This window comes from Misgurnus anguillicaudatus, chromosome 5, assembly GCF_027580225.2.
Source record: "Misgurnus anguillicaudatus chromosome 5, ASM2758022v2, whole genome shotgun sequence".
Classification (NCBI taxonomy): Eukaryota; Metazoa; Chordata; class Actinopteri; order Cypriniformes; family Cobitidae; genus Misgurnus; species Misgurnus anguillicaudatus.
Window position 1 is genome coordinate 15,739,708 of NC_073341.2, and position 27,652 is coordinate 15,767,359.

At 35.8% G+C, this 27,652-nt stretch overlaps 3 protein-coding genes and 1 long non-coding RNA gene across 5 annotated transcripts; 3 read left to right on the top strand and 1 right to left on the bottom strand.

Annotated features, from left to right (window-relative positions):
• Positions 1-1,547: 1,547 nt before the first annotated feature.
• On the top strand, positions 1,548-4,361 carry ppiaa (peptidylprolyl isomerase Aa (cyclophilin A)). Its single transcript, XM_055167265.2, has 5 exons — positions 1,548-1,709; positions 3,066-3,096; positions 3,197-3,285; positions 3,428-3,600; positions 3,713-4,361. The coding sequence occupies exons 1-5, from the start codon at positions 1,641-1,643 to the stop codon at positions 3,843-3,845; spliced, it is 495 nt and encodes a 164-aa protein (XP_055023240.1). The 5' UTR covers positions 1,548-1,640; the 3' UTR covers positions 3,846-4,361.
• Positions 4,362-5,270: 909 nt separating this feature from the next.
• LOC129413557 (uncharacterized) lies at positions 5,271-8,670 on the bottom strand. Its single transcript, XM_055167264.2, has 4 exons — positions 8,011-8,670; positions 7,674-7,775; positions 7,403-7,490; positions 5,271-6,684 (listed from the first exon to the last, which is right to left on the bottom strand). The coding sequence occupies exons 1-4, from the start codon at positions 8,107-8,109 to the stop codon at positions 6,455-6,457; spliced, it is 519 nt and encodes a 172-aa protein (XP_055023239.2). The 5' UTR covers positions 8,110-8,670; the 3' UTR covers positions 5,271-6,454.
• A 1,741-nt stretch (positions 8,671-10,411) lies between these two features.
• LOC129413556 (chromaffin granule amine transporter) lies at positions 10,412-27,637 on the top strand. Its single transcript, XM_055167263.2, is given in 17 exon segments — positions 10,412-11,356; positions 14,461-14,584; positions 14,771-15,116; positions 15,259-15,317; positions 17,714-17,745; positions 17,747-17,798; positions 17,905-17,997; positions 18,086-18,175; positions 18,268-18,311; positions 18,404-18,464; positions 18,713-18,808; positions 21,024-21,102; positions 25,810-25,861; positions 25,975-26,038; positions 26,120-26,239; positions 26,385-26,518; positions 26,600-27,637. Coding segments are annotated over 16 exon segments (1,545 nt in total). The 5' UTR covers positions 10,412-11,356; positions 14,461-14,469; the 3' UTR covers positions 26,708-27,637.
• On the top strand, positions 21,373-25,218 carry LOC141363931 (uncharacterized). 2 transcript variants are annotated; one of them, XR_012369624.1, is made up of 5 exons: positions 21,377-21,427; positions 21,789-21,872; positions 23,796-23,870; positions 24,137-24,286; positions 24,817-25,218. It is a non-coding gene; the product is annotated as an uncharacterized lncRNA (long non-coding RNA). The 2 variants fall into 2 exon arrangements; XR_012369623.1 differs by having other exon boundaries at positions 21,373-21,872.
• Positions 27,638-27,652: the final 15 nt, after the last annotated feature.

A 27,652-nucleotide genomic window follows, 5' to 3' on the forward strand; every position in this document is an offset into this window, starting at 1 on the left:
CATACAATAAACTCATTTTCTCTTCAAATGTCTGTAGTCTTTTTTATTTTATGCAAGTTTTTTCAAAGTAATCTATCTTATTTCAGTGCAATTCACTTGGCCACATGATGGGGCATCACATTCACAATCCTTTTTGCTTATTCTGACTTACCTTCCCTATTGACATAAATAAATGACATTTGAAAGTTTGCAAGGCTGAATTTTAAACTTCTTACATCTAGGGCTGTCACAATGATTAAATAATCGTCTCATTGTGATTGTTTGACCTCATCACAATGATTTCAGGTCACCGCAATGATTGCATATCTCTCGAAAGAACACAAGGGGGAGCTGCAACGCCTGTAATGAGACAATATCTGATGGAGCTTTGATACATTGCAAAGCCATTCAATACAGTGGAAAAACAGCATTTAAAGAAATGCTGCAAAACTTTGATAAGCAGTATGAATTGCCGGGTAAAACAAACAGTTCCAAAACAACAATTCCAAATTTAGGAAAGTGAAATGAAAAATGCTGTTCAAAAGATTTTGCAGCCGCTACAGACATGTGGTACTAATATTTAAGGCCTGGTGTGGTATAGTCAGTTTATTTTGATTGCATTTTTATTTTCAGTTATTTTTCAGACACTTTATTGTGTTTATTTCTTATGAAGAATTTTCCGTTTTTTAAATATATATTTATTAAATAAATACTTTGTGTTATGTGTATAAATATTTACTGCCAGGTAAACCTTGCAAACGATTTAATTTAAATAATCACAACAATGTGTGAAAATTGTTTCATGAACAAACAAACAAATGTATGATAATTCAATTATAAAATTTTAAAACAGGCAATTAATCGTCATAATCGGCAAAGACCCAAAACAGGCTACAAAGATCACTTCAAGAATGAAAGAGTGACGTTGAATTTTGTTAATAAACACGCTAATGAACGGGAAGTGCATCAAATTTGGGTCAGATATCAGGGGGTCAATGCCACTCCGGACACCCATTTGGCTCAGCTAATGTTTCTTGTCTTGTCACCTTGACAATCATAGTGGTTGTTTTTATTTTATATTATATATACTTTATAGCAATACTATTAAGTATCACTCATCAGGCCATAATAGGCTTTATGCCACACGAACAAACTGGAAACGAGAAAAAAATATATATATGTATATATAAGAAATCAATCAGATATCAATCTGCAAATGCAATAGACATCGTTCATGCTCATCTTGTAGCTAAATTAATGCATCTTGAGCAGCTAAAACAGGTCTATATTTACCAAAACACGTACTCTACAATAGATCCTGAATCTGTCCGGATGCAACTTGTTTTACAGATTAGGAAAGTTTGTTGCGCATATGGACCAGCCTCTGACCTCACGCTAACAACAAAAGGCACGCCTTCAAGCCGCGTTTCCTTAAATGCGGGTCAATGAAAAAAAATCTTAACAGGATGATTTCATTGGCCCAGGCTTGTGTCAGTCATAGAATCCGAGCGCTCTTATTGGACGCACGCGATTCTGTCACGCCCTTCTCCGGTAATTATATCGCATAGCGGCCTTCATTCGGTCTTTCTCAAGTTGTAAGCGCACCATCGTTAAACCGTTTACCCGCCTCAGCATCATCCAAACTTAAAACATCTTAAATCATGGCAAAGCCAAGGGTTTTCTTCGATATTACCGCAGACGGCAATCCGGTCGGGAGAGTGATCATGGAGGTAATTTTTAGGCGATATTAACGTTATATGTCTGTCGTAGCAGTCAGACTGCCAAAATGGAGTAATTTTCCACTCGAGATTTGAGTTTGGTGCTTATTTAATAGCCGCTAGGGAAGGTATTACAACTCTGCATGTTCTCGGAGATAAAGTTTTAATCGTCCACGACTATTGATTTTACAGATTGGTTGCGCTTTAGCATAACTTGCGTTGTAGGTTACTTTCGTGTAGGTCTTTGTCGTGTACATTTAGTAAGTGTGCAGGTTTAATTTGGGTGTGTTCATGCCGTTTGCAGAAATCGTGTCACGACGTTTATGATTGAAACTGATCAAACAAGCGAAAACGTTCGGGGGAAATACGCTGGAATATCGCACACGGGAACGCGCATTGAATGAATGGGCTGGGTCGTTTTTCTATTGTTCAGCTCTGGTACCGGTAAAACGACTTTAATCATCAAGGCCAAGTTGAACATCACGCCCTGTAAACATAACGTTACTCAACGTAACTTCTTCAAAAACGCGCAACCGCTTGCTGTTTTAATGCTAACTTAAAAATAAAGCGTTTCTTTCCCGCGTGATCCCCCTTCCTCGTGAAATGAAAGCCTATTCTGGAAAGTTCTGCGTTTGTGTGTATGAGGAGGGGGATGGGAAGGAACCGTTCTCTATGAGCTGCGGCGATTTGTATGTAACCGCTATAGTCAAACGATGCGGCCATTACGCATCGGCATATACAGTATGTGCGTGTACGGCAATTCTTATTGAAATCATGTTGTGGTGACTTTCCAAACCAAGATTTCACAAAACGTACTTTCGCGAGCGCAAGCTATAAACGGCCATTTTAAATGTATCGTTAACTTCCAATAAAAAACCCGGAAGTGTCACAGTTGCACGTGGTGAGTCAGTGAGGTTTGAAGTAGAAAGCTAGGAAAGAGACGAGCTAGTGCACGCGTCCAAAATTGTTTATTGCAAAATGAATTCTATAAGTTGTTGTTTTTACTTTCGACACCTGATTTTGATTTGGTGTCTGTGTGCGTGCCGCATTCATATCACCGTGCGCGCGCCATGCAGGTTTTTTCACGCTTGCTGTAATGCCGCAGAAGCTTCATTTTGTGGCTAGATGGTGCAATGTGATCATGCAGCTGTTTGGGTGGCGTGCACCCACGAGCAACTGAGCAGACAACATCTTGAAATATGATTTTTATTTAGGGTGGGGTAAATGTCATGAACACTTGTGTAATTTTCCTTCAAATTCCTCTATGGGACTATTTATTTTTAGAACCATTTGGTCAAACTGAACATTTTTGAGTTTTTGTGAATGCTGTGAGGATTTATCAACATTCAATACATTTTCTGTTTACAGCTGAGAGCTGATGTTGTCCCCAGGACAGCAGGTACCATCATTTTTCCCTATTTTGAATGTCATTAAGGGTCATTCGCTAGTTTTGACATGCAGAATAATCATCCATTTGTTTTCTCATCTTCCCCTTTCAGAGAACTTTAGGCAGCTGTGCACAGGAGAGCCTGGCTTTGGCTACAAAGGATCCACTTTCCATCGTGTCATCCCTGGCTTCATGTGTCAGGTATAAAAGATTGTGTAGTCTGTCGTTGCATATGTTTTTTTTTTTTTTTTTTGCCTGAAGTGAGCGTGATGTTGTGCTGCAAGCTTTTTGGCAATTTAATTTTCAGTGTTTCAGCTCTAATCTGTTCAAACTATTAATATAGGGTGGTGACTTCACAAAGCACAATGGAACTGGTGGAAAGTCCATTTACGGAAATAAGTTTGCTGATGAGAACTTCACCCTGAAACACACTGGTGCTGGTATCCTGTCTATGGCCAATGCTGGTGCCAACACCAATGGTTCCCAGTTCTTCATCTGTACAGCTGCTACTTCATGGTGAGCTTGTAAAGTGTTCATGGACAATGATGTGTGTGATTTTATATGCTTAGTCTTATTTAAAATATAACCTGCTTGACCTAAACTTTTACCCCATGTTGTCTTTTTGTAGGCTGGATGGCAAGCACGTTGTTTTTGGACAGGTTGTGGAGGGCATGGATGTCATCAGGAAAGTTGAGGAATATGGTTCTAGTAGTGGAAAGACCAGCGCCAAGATCGTCGTTGCTAATTGTGGCGAGCTGTAAACACCTCAACCACCATTTTCACCAAAACCTTAGTCTAGTTACCCCTCAGTACTCCCTCTCCTAAATCTTGCAGTTAACCGCAACATTCCTGTCAAACTTTTATAACCCCACATCGTCCATTTGTTTATGACGAGTTGCCTTTATCTGTTTTCTTTTACAAATGAAGTCATGTAGGCTTATTTGTGTATCAAAATTCTGAAAATAAAGGGGAACAATGACTTTGTTTATTTGTTTTTTGTTTTTACACCCTTTTCATTTCTCTTAATGTGCACAGCCTCTGCTCATATTTAAGGCTTGGTTAAACTTAAAACTGTAACCTTATCCGTTTCTTATTAAATGCTGTAACTCGGCATAATGTTTTCCCTGTGTAAAGAGGTAATACTATCTGAGAGCTGGCACGTGTAATCTTAGCTTTGTGGTTAATGGATGCCAATTTAAAGTTGACCTGATTGAACCTGTAATTCAACCATTCATCATGTGATGTAAGCTGAATTTATTAAATTGCTTTGCACCTAATTTGTGAGTAATGTTTTGGACACATTCATATCAAACCTTGTGAGTTTGACAGACTTAAAAAACTGTTCTGGCCAGAGGGGATACAGCTATGGCCAAATTTTACAAGTTGGGTTAGGAGGAAAAACAGTGGTTCTGGGGTGCATTTCCCGAAATAAACTATGGTCGCAATTTCTGCCGGTTCCAATAGAGTTCAAGGGTAGATACAACAATGTTATTGGGAAATGCACAGCTGGTTAGATGGGATACAGGTACGGCCTAAATCCTGTGAAGTGTTGGGTTTGGGGGTAGAATTAGGATGAAACCAGCGCTCTTCTGGGAAGATTTCACAAGGCTTTGGCCGTATCTCTTTTAGCCACAACTGTGAAATACCGATATTTCTAAATAAGATCCAAATGCTGTTTTGTCACACAAACATATAAGTTATATATTAATCCACTGGAATTAATGGATTACGTAAGGAATAACTGATGATGGGTTGTTGAATTATTTGAAAATAATAAGAGCCACCCTCTTAAGAAGAAAATTACGTTCTAATAAAAATTGTGTTTTATTAAAGATATTAAACCAAATAAGTCATCCTGGACATGAATTTTCATTATCCAATCTGTTCCTTTAACCCTTGGGGTCATACTTACATGGTTCCCTTCATTTCAGTGGAATAAGATTTTGTAACTTTTTCAGATCATCTGTAAAGATTCATATAAAAAACTGGGCTTGATTTGGTCGTTCTAAAGAGGTGTAAAAAAAATTACCAAAAGAGGCACTTTGGGGGTAAAAATGACCCCAATTGAAATGAATGGGAAATGCAAAAACAAACAAACATTCTTTTCTTTTTATTTGTCCAAAAAATCAATGCATCCAGATTAAATCTGAAAATTTCAACATGGAAAAGTAGGCCTGGTTGAGCACAAACGCAATAAAGAAAAGACATGCTCAATCACACACACACAAACACACAAAGGTATGACTGCCTCAGACAGAGCATTTTTTACAGAATTTGGCAAAAAAACAGCCACAGATGCAAAACAAAATGTAAAATGCTCACACAGTGTGCACACAGACTCTCACACATAGACACATTAAAACTTACACACACATAAAGACAGACACACACAGAAAGACAAAGTCACAAATGTGCGCACACACACAAACACACTTACATTCATTCAAATTTCTGTGGCATTTTGTAACAACAGACATTTCAAAATGCATCAAAAACTACAAAATATTCCACTATTTGAAATAATATTTATTTTTAATGTTTTAATGTTTGTATATATACATAAATTCACAAAATGTTTCACTAAAGTACTGATGTTGAGCAGTTAGCCGTATCCAGTAAAATGAATGGGTCTCTATGGGCATCTGCTGGTCGAAATTATTTATTTCCTAAACTTTAATTCTTTTATGTTTTTTTTCTAAACACCAAATGGCCAAATTCAACACATAACATCTAGATCAATATCTAAAAACAATTTAAATCAAATTTAGGTCATAATTTATGTGAATTTTTCATAAAAATTTGATATTTTAAAGGTAAGCTCATGGTGTAGTTGAGGAATTGAGTGGTAAACAAGTACTTAATATCTCCCAAAACACAGCATTATTGTATAGATGGGAAGTAAACAAAAAATGATATATTATTTGTATAGTTAAAAATGTATATATATATTTTTTAATCACTCTTTTAATTTCTGGGGACATTTTTACCCCCAAGGAATAACGTATACAGGAAAATAGGGGCTGATACTTGAGATTGATCATTCACACTAGTCGTGCATGTTCTTAACCAACAGAGGTCGCTCGATAGTTAATTACAATTTTGCAGAAAGGTACGCCCAGGCCGTGCTTTGTCAGACTTGTATTCATTTACAGACATAAACGTTACTCATTTTTTATTTTTAAAGAACGACTTATCGGGTTTTATTAGTATACGTCAATCAAAAATCTTTTGAACGTAAGTCACGATTTTTCCTGTAATGTTTCTGAAACGTAACGCTACTGAGTAATGGTTACCAGTATAATTTGCTTTTTTTGGAGTGGTTAACCAGTCTTTTCCCCACTCCTTCGTATGAGGTTACATCTTTTACAGTCTATGGGTTACACACTCCTTGTCCACGCGGGCTGTCGGCTTGCGCGCGGCAGTACAAGTTCGTTTCACAGTCACAGCGGTCCAGTCTTCTGCGGAATTTAGCGCGTCCCCGCAGCAAGCAGACCTCGCCCATCACGGGAACGCGCTGACATCTCCTACCGGTCAAGTAGAGCGCGCAGCACAGACCCTCCTCGCAATCACGCGAGCGCACGCACGGGGAATTCTCCGGTACTGCAGGCAAAGAAATATCACCATAGTCAACGATTTACTGCAGTCCAATAATACGTTTGTTTGATTAATTGAATTACGTTAATATGTTGATAATTTAGACCAATTAAATCATAATAATAAGCAAACATTTGATTTGTTGACATCAAGTTAGTTAGTCATGTGTTTTAAGGTCGGTGTGTTAAAGAGGGGGTATGCGAAGTTTGCAAGAAAACGTACCAATTGTAACTAGGGTGACCAGATGAGATTGGCTGATATTCGGTACGGGGGCAGACGTCACAGGGGGGTGGGGGGCGTGCGGATCATTCAATAATAGTTTAATTAATTTATTTTGTTTAATAATAAAAGATAATGAATTTCAAACTGAACCAATCATATTAATATAAGTACATATACATAAAAATGGATATGATACGTATAGAAGTATTTTGTATTTTATACTTCATACAATAATAGTTAGATCATCCAATACAATTTTTCTTTATTTTATTTAATAATAAACGATAATGAATTTCAAACTGAAGTTACTGAACCAATAACATTTTTTATTAATATAAAAAAGTACATTTGCATATAAATTTATATAATACGTATAGAAGTCTTTCGGGATTCGAGACAGCAGCTTAGATTTCGGGACTGTCCCAAATTTTTCCTGACGTCTGGTCACCCTAATTGTAACCTATAAATTTTTTTAGAACATAAAAGAAATATCTCCCCTTACCTCGCTGCTTTCCTCGTCCATTCACTTGAATCCTTGTTTTACTTGCGTATCGCTGTTTCTTCTTGGAGCTTTTGCATGTTTTATTTGCCTTATATAAAATAAAATATGTAAGGCATTGTTGATCCTTATATATATATATATATATATATATATATATATATATATATATATATATATATATATATATATATATATATATATATATATATATATATATATATATATATATACATATACATATATATATGACCACATGTTATATCTTTGTTACCTGTGCAATGTTGCAGTCTGTGATTCCCAGATTAGCAAAGCTTCTTCTCCTAACAAAATTATGGGAATTTGCTGCTATCTCGCTCTGTAAATGCAAAACTGACTGCAAGAGATTGTTACATAATACATAATGTCAACTAGAATTTTATTTAATAAAATAATTTGTTATTATTAATACTTTAAGTAAAGCATTGACAGTATTAGACCAATTGCCCATTGTTGTTGTTTATTAATGAGTTATTGTACATTTATGCACAACATTGTCCATTCATAATGGAGGCAAAAACAGTGAGTATTATATGTAATCTATGTAAAGATATAATAATATATATTCTTACCTCTTGGGAGCTTGTCATTTCTCTAGAAGACTGGATAATGTTAGACTCCAGGCATTGTACTGCAGAAATAACAGACAGCAAAAACATAACTGTCTGCATTGTTGTATCTGACCACAGTGAGAGTCCAAACTACAGACAGATGATGAGCTCTACTGTGGATGAGCAATCTGCCCCGATGTTTTAATGGTCCTACAGCAACAACCCAAATTTAATGTAAAAAAAAAAGAAAAAAGAATGGCTCTTTCATTAGTGCTTATTTTCTGAGTGTTTATGTAGGAAGTGTGCAGTGCATTACAGTGGTAATTAAGGCAAATTATGGCCCACACACATAACAAACATGAAAGCTTAGATGTGCCTTTCATGATCCAGATAGACCCTTTACACATGTAACACCTTTGAAATGTGTTATGATGAAAAATATAACATCCTTTAAATGACAGCCATTATTTAACCGCATCAGTAGACTCGGATGTAAGGTGCTTCCTGGAGAGGAACAGGTGATTATCTACACCTGAACACTGGCTTACAGGGGAAAAGTCAAAATCTGTTTCTCATCAGATCTATCTATCTATCTATCTATCTATCTATCTATCTATCTATCTATCTATCTATCTATCTATCTATCTATCTATCTATCTATCTATCTATCTATCTATCTATCTATCTATCTATCTATCTTTGCCCATCCATATACTACTGTACTAAAGCATTTGGCATACATTTATTTAGTAAAATTTTTAAGGATAAATAAGAAAAAGACAAAATATTTGTTTATTCATATTATTGTGACAAAAGAGAAGAATTTAGAAGAATTAAAGTAAATGTATAGATGTCATTCAGTTTTTTCTATCCTCACAAATACCATGAAACATTATTTCAAAAGCGCATGAATAACACATAAATTCAGGTATCTGTGAGAGTTAAGTTTAGGGGTAGTGTATATTTATTTAGCATTAAAACCATTGTATCTATGAGAGGTCTTGATTGTAAATTTTAAGGTCTGTTTATGTAAAACGGAGTGGGTGCTGAACATATAGGGCAGGTGATGGAAGTTCACCCACCAGTCTTCAAAGCCTCCGGCCATTTACAAAAGCATGCAGACGTGTTTACATGCATGTAGACAAAGCTGCGCTAGACTCTAAACCTTTTGTATGTGTTTGTTTATGAAATTTTAATAATTTTTTGATTGTATGATTATATTTTAACGGTGACGTTTTAACAGTATGTCCTTATGTGTATGCGTGTTTGTCCTACAGTGGATCACCACAGATGGCACAGGGGAAAGGTTAAACTGGTTGAGTCATTTAACATTTTCCATAAATGTTCAGTGGCTGAAAAGATTAACATTACACAGAAAACTGAAATCGCCACAGGCTAAAATAAGAATTACAAGGGTTAAGATACTGCTGTAATCTTTTAATATGTAAATGTATGTCAGTTACAAAATTGCTACAATATAAATATTGTATACATTACTGTGCAAAAGTCTTAGGCCACCATGCTTCCATTACATGTGTTGTTTTTGCAATTGTATAGTGATCATATATAAATATTTCTCAGTATACAACCAGAAAATACAGGACATTTGTATGTAGTATTAAAAAGAGTATAAAAGTATAAGCTGAAGTGTTAAGTAGGCTATTTAGGGTAAACTCCACATCCACTTGAGCAATAGCAGCCAGCTGCAGGATCTCTGAAACCTAAATAAAATTGAATCCTAATTCTAATTGAATGACTTCAGGACTTCAGTCTCATGTGTTTGGTACCAAGAGAGGTCACACTAAATACTGACTGATGCCTGAAGAAGATATTAAGTTTTGAAAATTGTTTTGTTTTTATTTATTTTTTATATGTACACTGTAAAAAAATTCCGTAGAAATTGCAGCTGGGTTGCCGGTAATTTACCGTAGATTTACATTTATGTTATTTACATTAAACGAATGAACATTAAACATTTGCAAGTCTTTGTCTTTACAGAGTCAAACGTAAAAGAACGGCATCAAGCAAAACATTCTGGGAAACAAAATCTGAAGCAAAAAACAGAAAAAGGTTGATGATGATTTCTGGTTCCCAGAATGCTTTGCATGAGGCTGTTATTGTATAGTTTTATTCTGTGGGGAGAAAAACTTGTTGATGTTTGAAATTTATTTAACTTTGAACAAACTCTTGCCAGTAAATAACATAAATGTAAATCTACGGTAAATTACCGGCAACCCAGCTGCAATAACATTGACTTTTCTACGGAATTTTTGTACAGTGTACATATTTCCTGTATTTTCTGTTTGTATCTTTAAAAAGGGTGAAAAATAAATATAGATGGACATTGCTAAAACAACAAAGCTTGTGATGCTGGCCTAAGACTTTTGCACAGTACTTTATATTTTCCACTAAAAATAGTTACATAAAACAGACATGTAAACTTTTTTCACAGTTGTTTAAACACTAAACTCCAAATTCCCAGTGGCCCAAACCAATTTGCCAAATCATTCATTCTATCCTAAAGTACACACAACACAATTGTTCAAACTTTTTCTACTGATGTTTCTTACTAATTGTACACAAAATAAACCAGGTCAGGGTGTACAGGTGGTGCAAGTGTCGTATGTTTATACCAACAATGAATCTGATAGACAGAGAGGAAGAGTATGAGGAAGAGGTGGTGGATATAAGACTGTGTGGATCTTTTAAAAGAATTGCTTGATTTTGACTATGAAATGATTGTTTCAGCAATTTTTATGTTATTTACACAACAAAAGACTGAAGGACCAGAAGCCTGATGAAACTTTATAGTGTTTAACAGAAGTTTTACCTTTCTAGCTCATTGGGATGGTTTAATAGGCTTGTAAGAGCTTTATACACAACTTGAGATAAACTTTAAAGTTTAGTAAGATGTAGGCCAATCCTTAAGTCTTTTAGATGAAACACAAGCAATAAATCGTAGGTACAACTAAAGATGAAGTTCATAGTGTATGTCGTTAATGCACGTAGCTGTTGATTTTCAATGACCAGTATTGACAGACAGCTATGCAGGCACTAGTGGAAAGCAGCAGCCGGTGTGTATTGAGATCCCAGATAAAGAGTCATTGTGACGAAAAGAAGCCTGCAGGTCATTCACCTACCCAATAAAGAGCAACAGATGCACACAATTACTGCCCCAGTGACGCACAGTTTATGTGTGTGCGTGTGTCCATGTGTGCACGTTTCCTCCAAAAGACATTGGCCCTTTCAGCAAATCTTATGCAGATGGACACAGAGACCTCCCTCCCTCAAGCAAAACTCAGAATTTGACAAGTGACCACTGCGCCCCGGACATACACTTGTACGCTCAGAGATAATGCATTCAAAGGTAAGACGAATTTTCATTCAACTTAGAAGAGATCTGTTATTTACCATATTGCATGATTATCAAGTTTTGCAAATTTTTGGCGTATTATTACAAAGCATTTTTTTAAATAAAAATATTGTTTGCTGAAAAAAAAACGTAGTAGTTGTACACTCTGCAATTACATTTTAAAGGTTTTTGTTGTTGATTGTATTCCTTTAATCTTGAAGTATTGTGCTACATAAACCACACAGAAACTCCCTCTTTCAAGGTGTTGACAGAATTTGTGCCGCAAAATAACTGTTGGTTGGAGATTAATGCTGATTGATAGCTTAAAAAGACTACAAAGAGGTAACAATGTTGCTAACAAGCATGGTCTCAGATGTCTGTTAACAAACACAGGTGTTGATATATGGTTCAGTTTTAATTGATTTATTTATGTTAATGGCTGTGGGAAACACTGATAACACATTCAGCATCAGATGTGCATCAGCAGAGCTCCATCATCTCTTTATAATCTAAATGTTCTGTGGTAATACGTACTAAATGTAATAATACAGTGCATTACTAAACGTAAGTGGAGTTAGCAATTACAGCACATAAAGAAACATTAAAGGTATTATCCTTTAGTCACGTACACAAGAAAAGAAACGTACAGTCAACTGCCTTTTACCCCAAACAAATCAGATAAAAAGAGATTTAAAGACAAAGATAAAAGAGCCTGAACACCGAGACTGTTTCTTGCATGCCCTACAGCAACTGGTTATCATTGAAATTCAATCACGCAGCACTTTTCAACAAAGCTGTCCTCAAGCCCTTTTGCACATCACAGAGGACTGATAAAAATAACAAAAACTACATTTTGAGTCCCTTTTGTGTGATTTTAAGCCTGCCTGTAGCTCAAATTTTTCTAGGTCTCCCAAAAATGTTCAAAAAGTATGTTTTTTATTTTTCCATTGGGACTATTCTGATGACTAATATTGCTCAGTCATAATATATGGTCTGGTTAAGCTTTTGTAATCTTTAGTTACATCGAAGCACGGTCTACACGCTTAAAATAAGGTAAAGGGTAATTTAACCATAGAAGTACCTTTCTGTGGTACCTTTAACCATTTCTTACCTTTTTATAGTCTGTCAAATGTTTTTTCCACTGCAAAGAGTGTTTTCTGTGCATGTTAAAGGCTCTTTATGAAACAATACAGCCAGACTTATTAGTTTTTTATTATTATTGTTTATTTTATTGTTTTTTAGACTTTTGAGCATGCATATAAAATTAATAAGGTTTGTTTTCAGATGCATCAAACACATTCAGTAGTTTGAGATGTACAATATGCACAAAAGAAAACGAGAAAAACGTTATGGTGAAAAGCTCTCCATAGCATGTCATACATGTTTATAAGATATATAAGTCTATTGTATTGTCTATTGCTTATTTGTATAAGTGAATAGCAAATGTATTTACACAGCAGCACACACAATTATATTATTGGTCTACTGTGATTGTAAGCATGTCTGTGAATACATTACTGCAATTCTGTATAGCTACTATTGCATCTCAATTTCCCACTGGGAAAGGAGATCAATAAAGTATCTATCTATCTATCTATCTATCTATCTATCTATCTATCTATCTATCTATCTATCTATCTATCTATCTATCTATCTATCTATCTATCTATCTATCTATCTATCTATCTATCTATCTATCTATCTATCTATCTATCCATCCAACTTTTAGTCATTTCGGAGAATTGTTTCTAACCACATTATAAAGGTTAGAAATGTATTGCTTACAAAGATTTTGTAGTACAGAATTTTTGATGTAGTACAGAACTGTGGAGTTACACCGTTAAACAGTTTTTGCACATTTCTGTATAGAGGGTATGCATTGACGTCACTTTTCCACGTGACCACACTGGAACTCGCTCTGTTGAGTGGCAAACGTTCAACAAAATGGCTGGTTTTCATAGTGGGTGCTGCGAAAATGCCAGTAAAACAGACTATTATCAGCCTAATTGAATTTAGTTGGACTTGATAGCAGAGGTGGACAATACTTAGTTACATTAGTTACATTTTCCAAGCATCTGTGCTTTATTAGGTTGTTTATATTGGGAAAAACATTACTTCATTACATTCTAAAGCATAGAATCATACTGTGTATTCTTTAATACTGCATATTAACATTTATTTAATACCTAATTACATTTAAATTGTGTACTTTTACTTGAGTAAAAGTACATTAATGTACTTAAATATTAAATGTAAAACAAAAACATATTATTTATAAAATGTAATGGAGTAAAAAAAATTCCAAAGAAAACACGGATAAAATACAAATACTTGAAAAAAATAAAATCTTTCCTTGATTGTGACCCTAGCAACTTGTCAACCCACCTGTGGTCTGCGGACGTTGGCATGAACGATCAATTTAATTCTTCTTTCGGTGTTTTTTGGCAGTCTGTAAAATGATAGCTCCGAATTCATGTTAATCTGTACAGTCTATCGCACAACAGCTTTTTTCCATTTCGACGGGTTTTCAGTGTTTTCGCCGATATCACGCTGTACTCAAATTCTGCCGCTTTGTCTTTTGCCACTCAGTGGGCGTAACCGCAGTCCCTCTCGCCGACGTTGACGTCATGTGCATACCCTCTATTCAGAATTATTTGGATAGGGCAGAAACGGTTGGGTCGATGACACATTATAGCCACCAAGCATGGCCCACACACAAAACACAATCGCGAGCATCCATTTAGATTGTAGCGGTATTTTTGAGTGGGCGTGGTTTCAGCACCAACATCGGACACGCCCCTAGCGTTTGAAAACAGTGAATGCTGCTTATTTTCCCATTTCCCCAATTTAATTTATTTGGCGTTTTTATCATTCAAATTTGGCTGGGTGGTTAATTAAAAAAAATTCTGTTGTGTGACAAACTCAGAATAGATCACTTTACAAGGACGTTTTTACAAAAACAAATATTCTTCAGAATGTAAAAAGATAAGAAAGAAATTGTTCTTTTAGGAACCTTTAACTGAATCGTTCTTTGAGGAACCAAAAATTATTCTTCTATAACATTGCTGTAAAGAACCTTTGTGTATGTTGCGTTGTTTAACCTGTAGTTGTGTATGCAGTGACAGATCATGCCTTTGTCAAATCCCATGGAATGGATCAGAAGGAGCCGGGGTTCTCCTCGTCTGGTGCTTGTAATCGTCTGTGTGGCCCTCTTACTTGATAACATGCTGCTAACTGTTGTGGGTAAGTGAAAAGTCATGCCACACAAAAGCAACTGAATCAGAATAAGGCATATAAGACCACAAAACAAACCCATGACATTTACCTGCTTACATCTGCCGTAACCTCTGCGCATACAGGCTGCAGCTGCCTGATGGAGGTACCGTCTCCTTTTCTTCTGTTCCTCATGTCACCTCTTATTCTTCCCAGTTCCCATCATCCCCACCTTCCTGTATGCCACGGAGCACCATACGCAAAACCTTTCGTCTGCCACCTCATCCAAGTCTCTTCCAGCCTCCACAAGGCCGACCTTCAACTCCATCCAATCTCTGTATGACAACACCACCTATACCATCACGATCACCAATCACGTTCTTTCTACTTCCTCTTCTGCACTCAGCACTGATGGAGGTTCAGAGATTTACAATATTTCTTCTGGATGTAAAGAGGACAGTCAGTTTTTGGAAGACGAGAATGTCAGAGTTGGGCTAATGTTTGCCTCCAAAGCCGTAGTGCAGCTCATTGTCAACCCTTTTGTGGGTCCCCTTACTAACAGGTACATACACGGTTGGTATTTACCGCTACATTGCTTTGATCATATAAAGTACACAAGGATAATTGAAAAATTGTTTTATGCATGCAGTATCAATCTGTGCTTTTGCTTATGTTCTAAAAACAGTCTGATTTTCTTTTAAAAGGATTGGATATCACATACCAATGTTTGCTGGGTTTGTCATCATGTTTGTCTCCACAATAAGTAAGTCATGTTTTGTTGTGTAAAGGCAGCAGTGTCGAATTCAAACAAAAGTCACTGGACATTATCTACACTCTTACATATAAAGTAGATGAGTGAAAAGTTTGTAATGAAACCATTTTTGAGCAATTCTTAACTCATTCACCGCCATTGACGAGTTATCTCGTCAATTATGAGTTAATATTTAACTAATAAATATGCCTTTCTGGACGAATTTCAAAGTGAAAGTGTAATACCAAACCGAATTTATCAAAAACGGAAGTTAAAAAGATTTAATGATTTATTTTAACTGCCTTTATGTTTGATAGTCATTCTGAGTCTGATCTCTAACATAAATTCGTTTACAAAAACGCAATTTTTTAAGCTTTTTGCTCAAAATGTTGTATTTTTGAAAATAAATATCCATATTTCAGTGTTTAAATTAAGTGGAAAAAGTAAATATATAATTAAACGTTTTTTCCCCATTTTGTTTGTTTGTTTATTGTTTGTTTGAAAGCAGAGGGTGTGTTCTTTAATTTGATATAATTTGTATGTTTATATATTTATAGAAGATAATTTTTCCTGCAAGGAATTTTGTGAAACTTTTGTTAAAATCACAAAAATGCAGGTGGGCAACTTTTCTCAAAAAGGCTGGCGGTGAATGAGTTAAATGTCAACCTTACCATGAAAAAATTAAGTTCTTACCAAAAGTTTTTAGCGTGCTGATACCTCAGATGCCAATATTTGGTGCCTTTAATACCCATGTGAGGTCTCTTTAAATGTTTTACGTTTTTTAGTGAGGTAATCACAGATTTTAGAATGGTCACATCCATAACAGAGAAATGTCACATAATGCTGTTTTTCGTAATAAATACACACATCAAAATTAAAATAAAAAATCTATATTTTTTGTTCTTTGAAGAGACATCCCTTCTCCATTTGTTGCGTATGATTGCTTTTGGTTTGTGTATTTTTATTCACAGAATTCCTACAAAGTGTGTTTTCTACCCATCTATAACACATGTATATTTCCCTTATCTAAAACAGAAAAAACATGCGTAGACTGATATTATTCTGATGTCTGGATCATCCATAACACTGGAATTCCAGGAACCATTTTGGATGTTAAATGCATAGATATGTCATTAGCAGCTGTTTTTATGGGGCCCTTATGTAAGTCGTCCGCCATATTGGAATGGTATAAGGTGGTCTGAAACCTAGTGTTCCCAAGTTGGGGGTATAAATGTAATGCAAATGTAAATTAACCAAGAAAATGTTTATATTTGACTCAACAACAAGTTAAAATAACCCAGCATTTTGGGAAAAAATAACCCAGCATTTTTTAGAGAGTAGCACCTTTATTTACAAGAGTGAAGCGCAGTGATTTTTTTTCAAAATGGTTTACATTTTACAGCGAAAAAATATGAATGAACGCAATCTGTTGTTCACACAAAGCAAACAAAAATCTCCCTATAACCAAAAAATTAAGTTTATTAATATTACCCTGCATAGGTCCAGCTATTTGCAAAAACACCTATAGACGGTTTCAGCCGTTACAACATAAACAAGCGGCTTTCATGGTCAACACGTAACTTCTGGTAAACTCCGCTAAAAATAAATAACAACAAAGAACTCTAAACGTAGTTTATTTATATAACAAGCAAAATAAACAGCACGTAGATTACTATAGGAAACCAAAACATTTGTTGTTTTTGACAAGGTATTTGTTCAAGAGTTTAGTTTAGCAACTAGTCAGACCATTAAAAAACGGACTTGCGTCCGATGAAATCCGTAAACTTCCACAAAGAATCGATAAACATTTAAGAGTAGTTTAGGGACATAAATAACAAGTAGATTACCTTAATTTAAATTGTTGGCTAAAGCGTATCAAAAAATACACTGAGTTAGGCCTATTGTTGCTGTGTAAAATGAATGTATACAATGTTAACTACAGATTGGCTGCCAAACTACTCTTATAGCGGTGATCCACAATCTCCGTCTCCTGTCATCTTTCAGTTCTGACCCTTCAGAGTTCAGTTTAGCCACTAGTCAGGCCATTAAACAAACAGAGACCAGATGCGACAATGCACGTGCATCTGATGAAAGCGTCTATATGTCACCTAGAACCATAAGTGGTACTATAGTCGTGTTATAGCATCACTTATAGTTTTACATATATAGGCTGCCATTTTTTAGAGCGTAACCCATAACAAACAGTTGGCTTGTGGCCCAGCCAACCGCTGATCTGCTGCTTGTAAAGTTGTTTGAAGTAATATTAAATCACAATGAAACACTAATGAGATTTTTCCTATCTTTATGTGTTTGTGGATGTTCTATGAAACATTATATGGCTTAGGATTTATAGTCTTCTTTTGTTCCTGTAAAAAATAAAGCTCTGACTCTCTTTGGCTTCTCTGCAGTGTTTGCCTTTTCAGGGACGTACGGTTGGCTGTTTTTTTGCCCGCTCGCTGCAGGGAATTGGATCTTCCTTTTCCTCTGTGGCAGGTATAAGGAGATCTGTGTGTTGTAGTTTCCTTAAAGTATTATATAAAATACAAAATATGCAAGTTAGTGTATATATGTGTGTGTGTGTGTACAATTGCTTGTGTAGGTCTGGGAATGCTGGCCAGTGTGTACACAGATGACAATGAGAGAGGAGTTGCGATGGGAATAGCTCTGGGAGGACTTGCCATGGGAGTACTTAGTAAGTTACTTGTTATACTCTTTTGTGCTTAAATAGCAGCACAATAAATAACATCTTGTAAGTGATTTTAACATCGTGCTTCTTTTAGTTGGAGCGCCTTTCGGCAGCGTTATGTATGAGTTTGTTGGTAAAAGTTCTCCTTTCCTCGTCCTTGCCTTCCTGGCTGTATTTGATGGAGGTGAGATAAGTAGCCTAACTTTTTGCATTATATCTGTTACATTTATTAATTCCAATATATTATTACACAATGCGTTTGTATTTCAACACCAGTCCTGCAGCTGTGTATTCTTCAGCCCTCCAAAATATCTCCAGGGGTGAGTCCCTTCATCAGATTTATCAGATCACAAATTCTGAGAGACAAAACAAGAAAGTCATAGAGATATATTCTTGTATGTTTTCTCTTTAGAGTGTTGAAGGATCACCGTTGATCACCCTGTTAAAGGATCCTTACATACTCATTAGTGCAGGTGCGTGTGTCGGTGTACTATCAAAACAGATGCATTTTCAAGTACTGTTCATATTGTATATATATAAAACCAGATGAGCCCTAAGCAGTAGTCATCATCTAGCTGTAATTATACATTTGGCTCCACAAATTGATGGCTGCATGTTTAGGGATGTGAAGAGCTAAAGGGATTTGTAAATGAAGCGGAAGAGGAGCTTGCTTGCATGAGTGAATGATGACTGAGATTATGGTTTCTATATATAATTACAGGCTCATTGTGCTTTGCAAACATGGGAGTGGCTATTTTAGAGCCCACACTTCCCATCTGGATGATGCAAACAATGTGTTCACCAAAATGGCAGTTGGGTAAGAATCTAACTTCTCCATATTAATACAGTATATTAATATGTTTTCATGCTTTGAAAGTCATTATAGGCATTCCTAACTTCCCTTGTATTTTGTTCTTCACCATTTAATTTAAATCCCTTATTTCCACTAATATATATTTTATAAAGTTTTAAAAACACAAATTCAATAGTATATTAAAACCTCCCCAGAAAGATAAAAGTAAAATTTTACAATGTCAAGACCTATTTTGTATGGTCAAGACAGGAAGATCTGAAATTTGATGTACTTTAATCCACACTCTCAGAAAAACAGGTTCAAAAGTTGTCACTGGGTTAGTACAGTTTAAAAAGGTCCCAATACGAACCATTGTGGCACAGATATGTTCCTTTGAGGTACCAATATGCACCTTTTAGGCACAAAACTGTACTTTTTGAAAAGGTACACCCCCCCCCCTCCCCCGTGAGGAAAATAAGTATTTGAACACCCTGCTATTTTGCAAGTTCTCCCACTTAGAAATCATGGAGGGGTCTGAAATTGTCATCGTAGGTGAATGTCCACTGTGAGAGCCGTCATACAATCACAATGTATGATTTTTTTTAACTATTTATTTGTATAATTCAGCTGGAAATAAGTATTTGAACACCTTAGAAAGTCGATGTTAATATTTGGTACAGTAGCCTTTGTTTGCTATTACAGAGGTCAAACGTTTCCTGTAGTTTTTCACCAGGTTTGCACACACTGCAAGAGGGATTTTGGTTCACTCCTCCACACAGATCTTCTCTAGATCAGTCAGGTTCAGAGTTTGAGCTCCCTCCAAAGATTCTCTATTGGGTTTAGGTCTGGAGACTGGCTAGGCCACGCCAGAACCTTGATATGCTTCTTACAGAGCCACTCCTTGGTTATCCTGGCTGTGTGCTTTGGGTCATTGTCATGTTTGAAGACCCAGCCTCGACCCATCTTCATTGCTCTAACTGAGGGAAGGAGTTGTTCCCCAAAATCTCACAATACATGGCCCCGGTCACCCTCTCCTTAATACAGTGTAGTCGCCCTGTCCCATGTGCAGAAAAACACCCCAAAGCATGATGCTACCACCCCCATGCTTCACAGTAGGGATGGTGTACTTGGGATGGTACTCATCATTCTTCTTCCTCCAAACACGTTTAGTAGAATTTTGACCAAAAAGTTTAATTTTGGTCTCATCTGACCACATGACTTTCTCCCATGACTCCTCTGGATCATCCAAATGGTCATTGGCAAACTTAAGACGGGCCTGGACATGTGCTGGTTTAAGCAGGGGAACCTTCCGTGCCATGCATGATTTCAAACCATGACGTCTTAGTGTATCACCAACAGTAAACTTGGAAACGGTGGTCCCAGCTCTTTTCAGGTCATTGACCAGCTCCTCCCGTGTAGTTTTGGGCTGATTTCTCACCTTTCTTAGGATCATTGAGACCCCACAAGGTGAGATCTTGCATGGAGCCCCATTCCGAGGGAGATTGACAGTCATGTTTAGCATCTTCCATTTTCTAATGATTGCTCCAACATTGAACCTTTTATCACCAAGCTGCTTGGCAATTTCCCCATAGCTCTTTCCAGTCTTGTGGAGGTGTACAATTTTGTCTTTAGTGTCTTTAGACAGCTCTTTGGTCTTGGCCATGTTAGTAATGGGATTCTTACTGATGAATGGGGTGGACAGGTTTCTTTATGCAGCTAACAGGTGAATCTAATTTAGGAAAATAAATGGAGTGGAGGTGGACATTTTAAGGCAGACTAACAGGTCTATAAGGGTCAGAATTCTAGCGGATAGACAGGCGTTCAAATACTTATTTGCAACTTATTTCTGGATTATTTTATTTTTTTAGATTATGTCTCTCTCAGTGGACATGCACCTGCGATGAGAATTTCAGACCCTTCCATGATTTCTAAGTGAGAGAACTTGCAAAATAGCAGGGTGCTCAAATACTTATTTCCCTCACTGTATGTGCAGAAGAGTATACAAAAAAGTCAATTAAACACACAATCTAAGCGGAACGACCTTGGCGGGGACCAAACATGGCAGTGCCATCTTGGCATTGTTTCTACCCATTTTTATTTGAAACAACTCAGCATAGATTAAATTACAACCCAGTGGGTTAGGTATGTCTCTTTTTTTGACACTTTTAGACTGTATTTAACTGATCAGTGTAAAGGTTTTCTGTTGAATAAGTTTATTATGGTACATCTAATATTGCAGGTATGGCTTTCCTTCCTGCCAGTGTGTCATACCTTATTGGCACAAATATCTTTGGTATGCTCGCCAATAAAATGGGAAGGTAATACATTTCATCCATGTGTTAGAACCATTGGGAATGTACAGGAAATTATGTATTGTATAATTGAAATATACACTGTAACAAATTTCTGTAGTTTTCACAGCATTATTACTGTAAAATGAGCAAATGCTTACTGTAGAACTTGTATACAGCATGTTGCTGTATATCTGCAAAGCATCATGGTCTTTTTTCAACGGCGGGTAAATTCTACATTAAAAATATTTTTCCTGTGAATCACAATACATCAATTTCTAAAGGATTTTTTTCTTCAGCCAAGGAAAGCTACGAGATTCCACACTTTCATCTGAATTTTTACTTCAGAAAGGTAAATTTGCTAATTTAATTCCAAAGTTTACTCTTGTAAAGTCTGTTTGTTCAACTTTAAGAGTGCACTGAGAGAGAATGAGCAGCACACTTCACCGTCTTGTGTGTGCATTTTGTAATTTTATTACCACAAATATATAATTCTGCATGATTTCGATATATTTTCTAGTTTGGCAACATTTTATAACGTCATTAGTTTAGAGAAGGATAATAATTTAATAATAATAGTAATTGGCCGTGTCTCAATGCTTGTTTCAGAATATTAACAATTATAAAGTTGACTGTTATTCTTAGTTAATAGTAAATTGTTTAATATGCTTATGACTTGCGAATCTAATGCTCAGTTAACTTAAATAAACCAGGGTTGATGACGTATGCGAGTGCGACCTCCGCAGGCTGAAACCAGTCTCTCGAGCTGAAAGAAAACGCAGCTGAGGAGATATGAGGTAAGACTTATCCAGTCTTTAATTTAATTATAGCGTTAGCATTGTGAACCAAAATTAATTTAAAAGTGTGTATTTTTGTATTTATTGGCGCGATATTCGTTTAAACCTCACGTTTTTTTGTCTTGCTCGCTTACGTTGCTGCCTGAGGAAACAGAGCGGGCCGATTCGAAAGAAAGCATAACACACATTTTTCATAATTTCACGATTGTTTTACCGTTTCTTGGTCACAAAGTGTAGTTTTAGGACTAGTTCAGTCGAGAATGTATATGTATTATATTTAAATCTGCAGTCGATTGGTAAAGATAGCGCCTGTTTGAACGTTTGCTTAGTGAGATTCGGTACGAATGAGAACCAAAGCATGAGCGGACATCAGTGTTCACTCGCCCCGCTGACCACCGCCCTCTCTGGGCTTCATTTCTGACAGATATTCCCTGGCTCTCATGTTGGCCTTGTTTGTTTATGATCGTCAAAATGAGATCAAATCAGCAGTATTTGGTGTCATAATGAAACTATTAATCGTTTTCTTATTCATATTTAGTGTCTTTTGTGTTTGTTATTGTTTTGGCGCGAGGTGAAAGTTAATAAAACTATAATTTTACAATGTTACTATTGCTTTCTCATTTATTCTTAACGCGATACGAGCACTCGATTATTATTACACTTTGTTCTTGTCAGTACTATATAAAACGGTTATTTATCAGTGTCAGAGAGATGTTTTTGCATGCTGCTTTTAAATATATCAGTGGCAATATCTCATAACATGTTTTATTGTCACGTCACGATAAAATAAATGATCAATGTCCACATTTAAAAGCTGCGGGGCTTACCTGCAGTTCCACGGTGTTTTCGCGTTCTGATAAGAGATATTGCTTCAGAAAAAAATAGTTTACATTCCTCTTTCCAAGTCCACACGATGTGACAAGACATAACTTCCATTAAAGGTGCAGTGTGTAATTTTTAGAAGGATCTCTTGACAGAAATGCAAAATAATATACAAAACTATATGATCAGGGGTGTATAAAGACCTTTCATAATGAACCGTTATGTGTTTATTAACTTAGAACGAGACTTTTTATCTACATACACTGAGGGTCCCATTACATGGAAGTCGCTGATCTTTGACGGAATAGTCGCTTCCGATTGGGATTCACAGACTGATTTACGAGCTATAGGCTTGTCGCCATAGTCTGTGAAACGGTGATTACTGGTGCTTCAGCCTCTCACCCTTTAGATCACTTGCCCACCGCGACACCGTCTTTCACCAACGTTTTGATATTTTTCTTGTAATTAAATCATTTAGTTTCGTTAGAGAGAGCAAACACTTACAACTGAATGGTCTTACTCGTTTTTGTCATAATATTTATTGGGCCGGGCGTATGCAAGCGCTGCATTTAAACAGTTGCGTGATTCAAAAGTGAAAGTAAAATGCGCACGTCTGCATGAGCATTTATAAGCCCCTCCCACACGGTGATATCGGTATCATCGGATTTGTCACGTGCTGATTAACCGGTGGGAAAATTCTGTCACCGCAGCAACCCTAACGAGCTAGTGAACTAATGAGACGGCGCGTCTGTGTTTGTCCGTGTTTGCGTGCAGTTTTTCCATTCAGAGATGAGGCTGTTTAAAGGACCTCCATTCACTAGGTGGCGGAATGATACGAAAGGTGAAGCGGTTACTGTGCCGTTATCAGTAGAATATCGCATAGCTCTTAGCCAATCAGATTCGAGAACCAGAAAGAACTGTTGTATAAATTAATATATCAAACATGTTAAAGTGCACAGAAACCATGCAACAGGAAGAAGCTGTTTTTCTCTTGGTTGATGCAAGTTATTTTTGTACAGTATTGACACACTTTTACTCTTATGAATATTGTACTTGTGATTTCTAAAAGTTATTTTTTTGTTTGTTTATTTTGTGTTACAGGAAACTTCCACCTACAGTAAGCAGATGCTGAGGCCCAGATTTCCATGCTAAGCACTCCAAGGCTCATCATGCTCGGTATGATCCCAGCACTCAACATAATAGATGCCAATTTTAGGGGTTACTTCATCTATAAAGCGTATTTGTATCAAGTCACTGTGTGAACAAAGTTTTATGTCATCTTGCACGTATATTCCAAAATTCTCTAGTGGTTATTGATCTAATAGGAAAGAAAGAGGTAGTTATGTAGGGCTAGTGTTTTCAATTAATTTTGCTTATGTAAAATAGTAAACCATATCAGATTGAATACTGTGCAATGTCAACTTTTATTTAATATTTTTTAGGAGTGTCCAATCTGAGGGCAAAAAATGGATGCTTTCCATCGAGGGCAGAGTTCTCCTCCAATTGAGTGACGGTTGTGATTTCACTTCTGCTCTAGCCTTTTTGCGTCATACTATGTATGAGGCAGCCACTACATTGGGATTTATCCAGAGGTAAGCACTGTTTTTTTATATAGTTTTGACTAAGAATGGGAACAAATATTTGAGTACTCATTCTTTAACCAACTACCCGATTAGTAAAATACTTCTTAAAGTGTTTTTTTTTTTAAATGAACTGTTGTGCTATTGTTAAATATCAAACGTTTAATTTAACTCGCCATCCAAAAGGTAGAAAAGCAGCACAGCTAGTCTAATACAGTGGCAGCCGGTGACTTCTTTTTTCGAGGGCGTTTGTCACAACATGTATGTAGCCCATCATGTGTGTGGTTCGTCATTTCAAAATATGTGTTTGGCGCGTCGAGTGAAACAATACTTTTCCATTCACAAATTAACAAATATTTACCATAAATTTCACTGTTGTATCACTAACTGTAAACTGTAAACTCCACAAACCACCAACAGAGCATATAAAAAAATTAAAATTGTTTATTTAAAAGTAAATCACTGCGAAGTAAACTTTTATGTATATGTCATCAACCCGTCTGTCTTGCTTTTACATTAATACTCAATTTCTTTCATTACAGGGTAGAGTCCAGGCCAGGAAGTCAACTAGTTCATTTCCAGATTTAAAAGAATAATATTTCTGAAAAAAAGGTCTTGGAGAAAAACAATATTCAGGTTTGAAATCCTGCTGTAAATGTAAATCATTTAACTTTTATGCATTTGTAATTTACCAGAAACTTTTTAATAAATATTGATTGTTTTGTGTGTTCAGAAAAAAGTGTTTTTGTATGTTCAGAAAAGTGTTGAAATTAAATGAAACATTCACAGAAAAATGTTAACATATTTAAAAAAATGTATATGTTCAGAAAAGTTTTGAGATGTTCACAGAAAAAATGTAACACAAAAAATGTATGCTATGCTATTTTTAATTTATGAATTTTTGTAATTTAAAGTGATAAAATAAATGGCATTTTTGTGACAAACAGTGTCTTCATTTTACAGTACACAAAATAAATGCAGTAATCCCTATTACAGTAGTAGTTATGAAATACAGTACTGTGATTATTACTTTAAAAGAGTTTACAGTAATTTTAATTTTACTGCAATTACATTTACAGTAAGAATACTGTGAAATGAAATACAGCAACTTACTAGCTAATTGCTGCCAGCAAGTTACTGTATTTTTCACAGGATTCTTTTTACAGTGTACATATATGTGACACTGCCTGTGAAAACCTTAAGTTATTTTTTGTGGTTTTCTACATAATGTCATCCTACATAATGTAAACTAAAGAACATTCTGTGAAAATATATCCTTGATATATATAACATTGACAGAGCAAGGTCATGTCAAAGATTGAAATTAAACCTTGATGCTCCTAATCTCATAAATAGATTACAAGACTTTAACCTGCAGGTTTCACAAACAGGTTCACATACAGTATTTGTTATTTGCTGCATTGTAGTATAAGACAGCGATGAGGTGGAAAAAGAATATGACTAAACTATAATAATGAAATTGATAAAAGCTATGCATAAATACATACATCATACAGAAATGTGTCTTTCATTAGGTGGTTATGTTCCATGATCGGGATGTTTATAGTTGGCATCAGTCTTCTGTGTGTAAGTATCATATAGTCTACTACATGACATTATGGATTGTCTGTGCTTGTACCATGCAGCCATTATATACACAACAGCCATTTTAAGAGGGTGACTGTTGTGATGTCTTGTAGGTTCCATTTGCCACAAACATCTATGGGCTCATTGGTCCTAATGGAGGGTTGGGATTTGCTATTGGTGAATATGATTTTGTTAATTAAGATTTACAACATTGTATATAACATATGAAACTAAACGTTTATACGTTGTGTGTTATAGGAATGGTTGATTCTTCTATGATGGCTATAATGGGTTACCTAGTGGATATCAGACATGTCTCGGTCTATGGGAGCGTGTACGCAATTGCTGATGTGGCACTTTGCATGGGCTTTGCTATTGGTAAATGCAACTGTATTTCAGTTAAACACCATTTTAAAATATATATGATGATGTAATGTGATGTAATAGAATAGAGTAGTAGATAGAGAGACCCTTTCCACCCTAAAAACTACAGGCTGACTCTGTTTTTGTGTTCATATCGCAGGCCCATCCACTGGCGGAGCCATCGTAAGATCAATTGGCTTTCCCAATCTTATGGTTATAATAGGTGTTATCAACATCCTTTATGCACCTCTTTGCTTCTTCCTCAAAAATCCTGCTATTCGGGAGGAGAAGATGGTAAGACCTGCATATCATTATTAAAAATTTACTATGATCTGTTCTGAATGTTTCATAATGATTTGACACTTGTTTCTCAAGGCTATTATAAATCAAGAGTGTCCAATGCGAGTAAAGAGCTACAATACTCAACGTGAGTACAGAGAATTTCCACTGAGTGATGAAAGTGAAGAGGACACAGAAGAGTGAAACTCAACTAGTCTTCAAGTTTACCGGCAGATTGGTTTAAAAATCCAATAGGGATAAAATGATTCATATTACAGTCACTATTCCCATCCTTATGTACACTCTTAGAACGAATGTGTTAAAAACAACACATAAGGGTTGATTCTGAGACAACACACTAAATGCGTTGTCCCAGAATCTATCTCTGTTCAAACAACACATTTTGTGTTACTTTTAACACAACTTGTGTTTTATTTTAACACAAAATTAACACAAAATGACACATAATGTGTTAAAAGCTTAACACAAAAAGATGTGTAAAAATTAACACATCCTTTCTAAGAGTTTACAATCATTTGTGTGTACATTGTTAGTGTTGGTTACTCAAATGTTATTGCTTTCTTACCTGTATGCCTACCCTGTCTTATATCTTGCCAGTTGTTTTAAATAAAATAAAAATTACTAATTTTTTAACTTTGTTTTCATTTGCTGACCTGTTTTTATTCTAGTTTGTCTATATTTATATATTATATATTTTTACAATATAAATAGGGAAATGTAGTATTTCTTAGCAGTTATTATGAACTCCTTCAGTTGTAGGTTTGATTTTATTTTGCAGCTTCAGTTGAGATCGAAACTGGACAATATCTCCAGTGACGAAACAGCAATTTCCTCCTTATGCATCAGCTGTTATTGAATTTAATTATGTCATTTTCCATATTGAAAGAGCAGGAAGTTATGTGACAAAGAAAATGTGACCGATATTTTTCTTTTGTGGGCAATGAATTCGTTTAAATTAAAACATGAATTAATAACCGGTTAACACTCATGTGTAACACTTGAATAAATGGGAAAGGATGTGAGAATTATCTTTTCCAGTTGCTCCTGCAGTTGCAGCGTTTTAACTACAAGGTTTATACTTCATAATATTTAAAGATAATCATTAATTACAACATGGTCAAAAGTTTC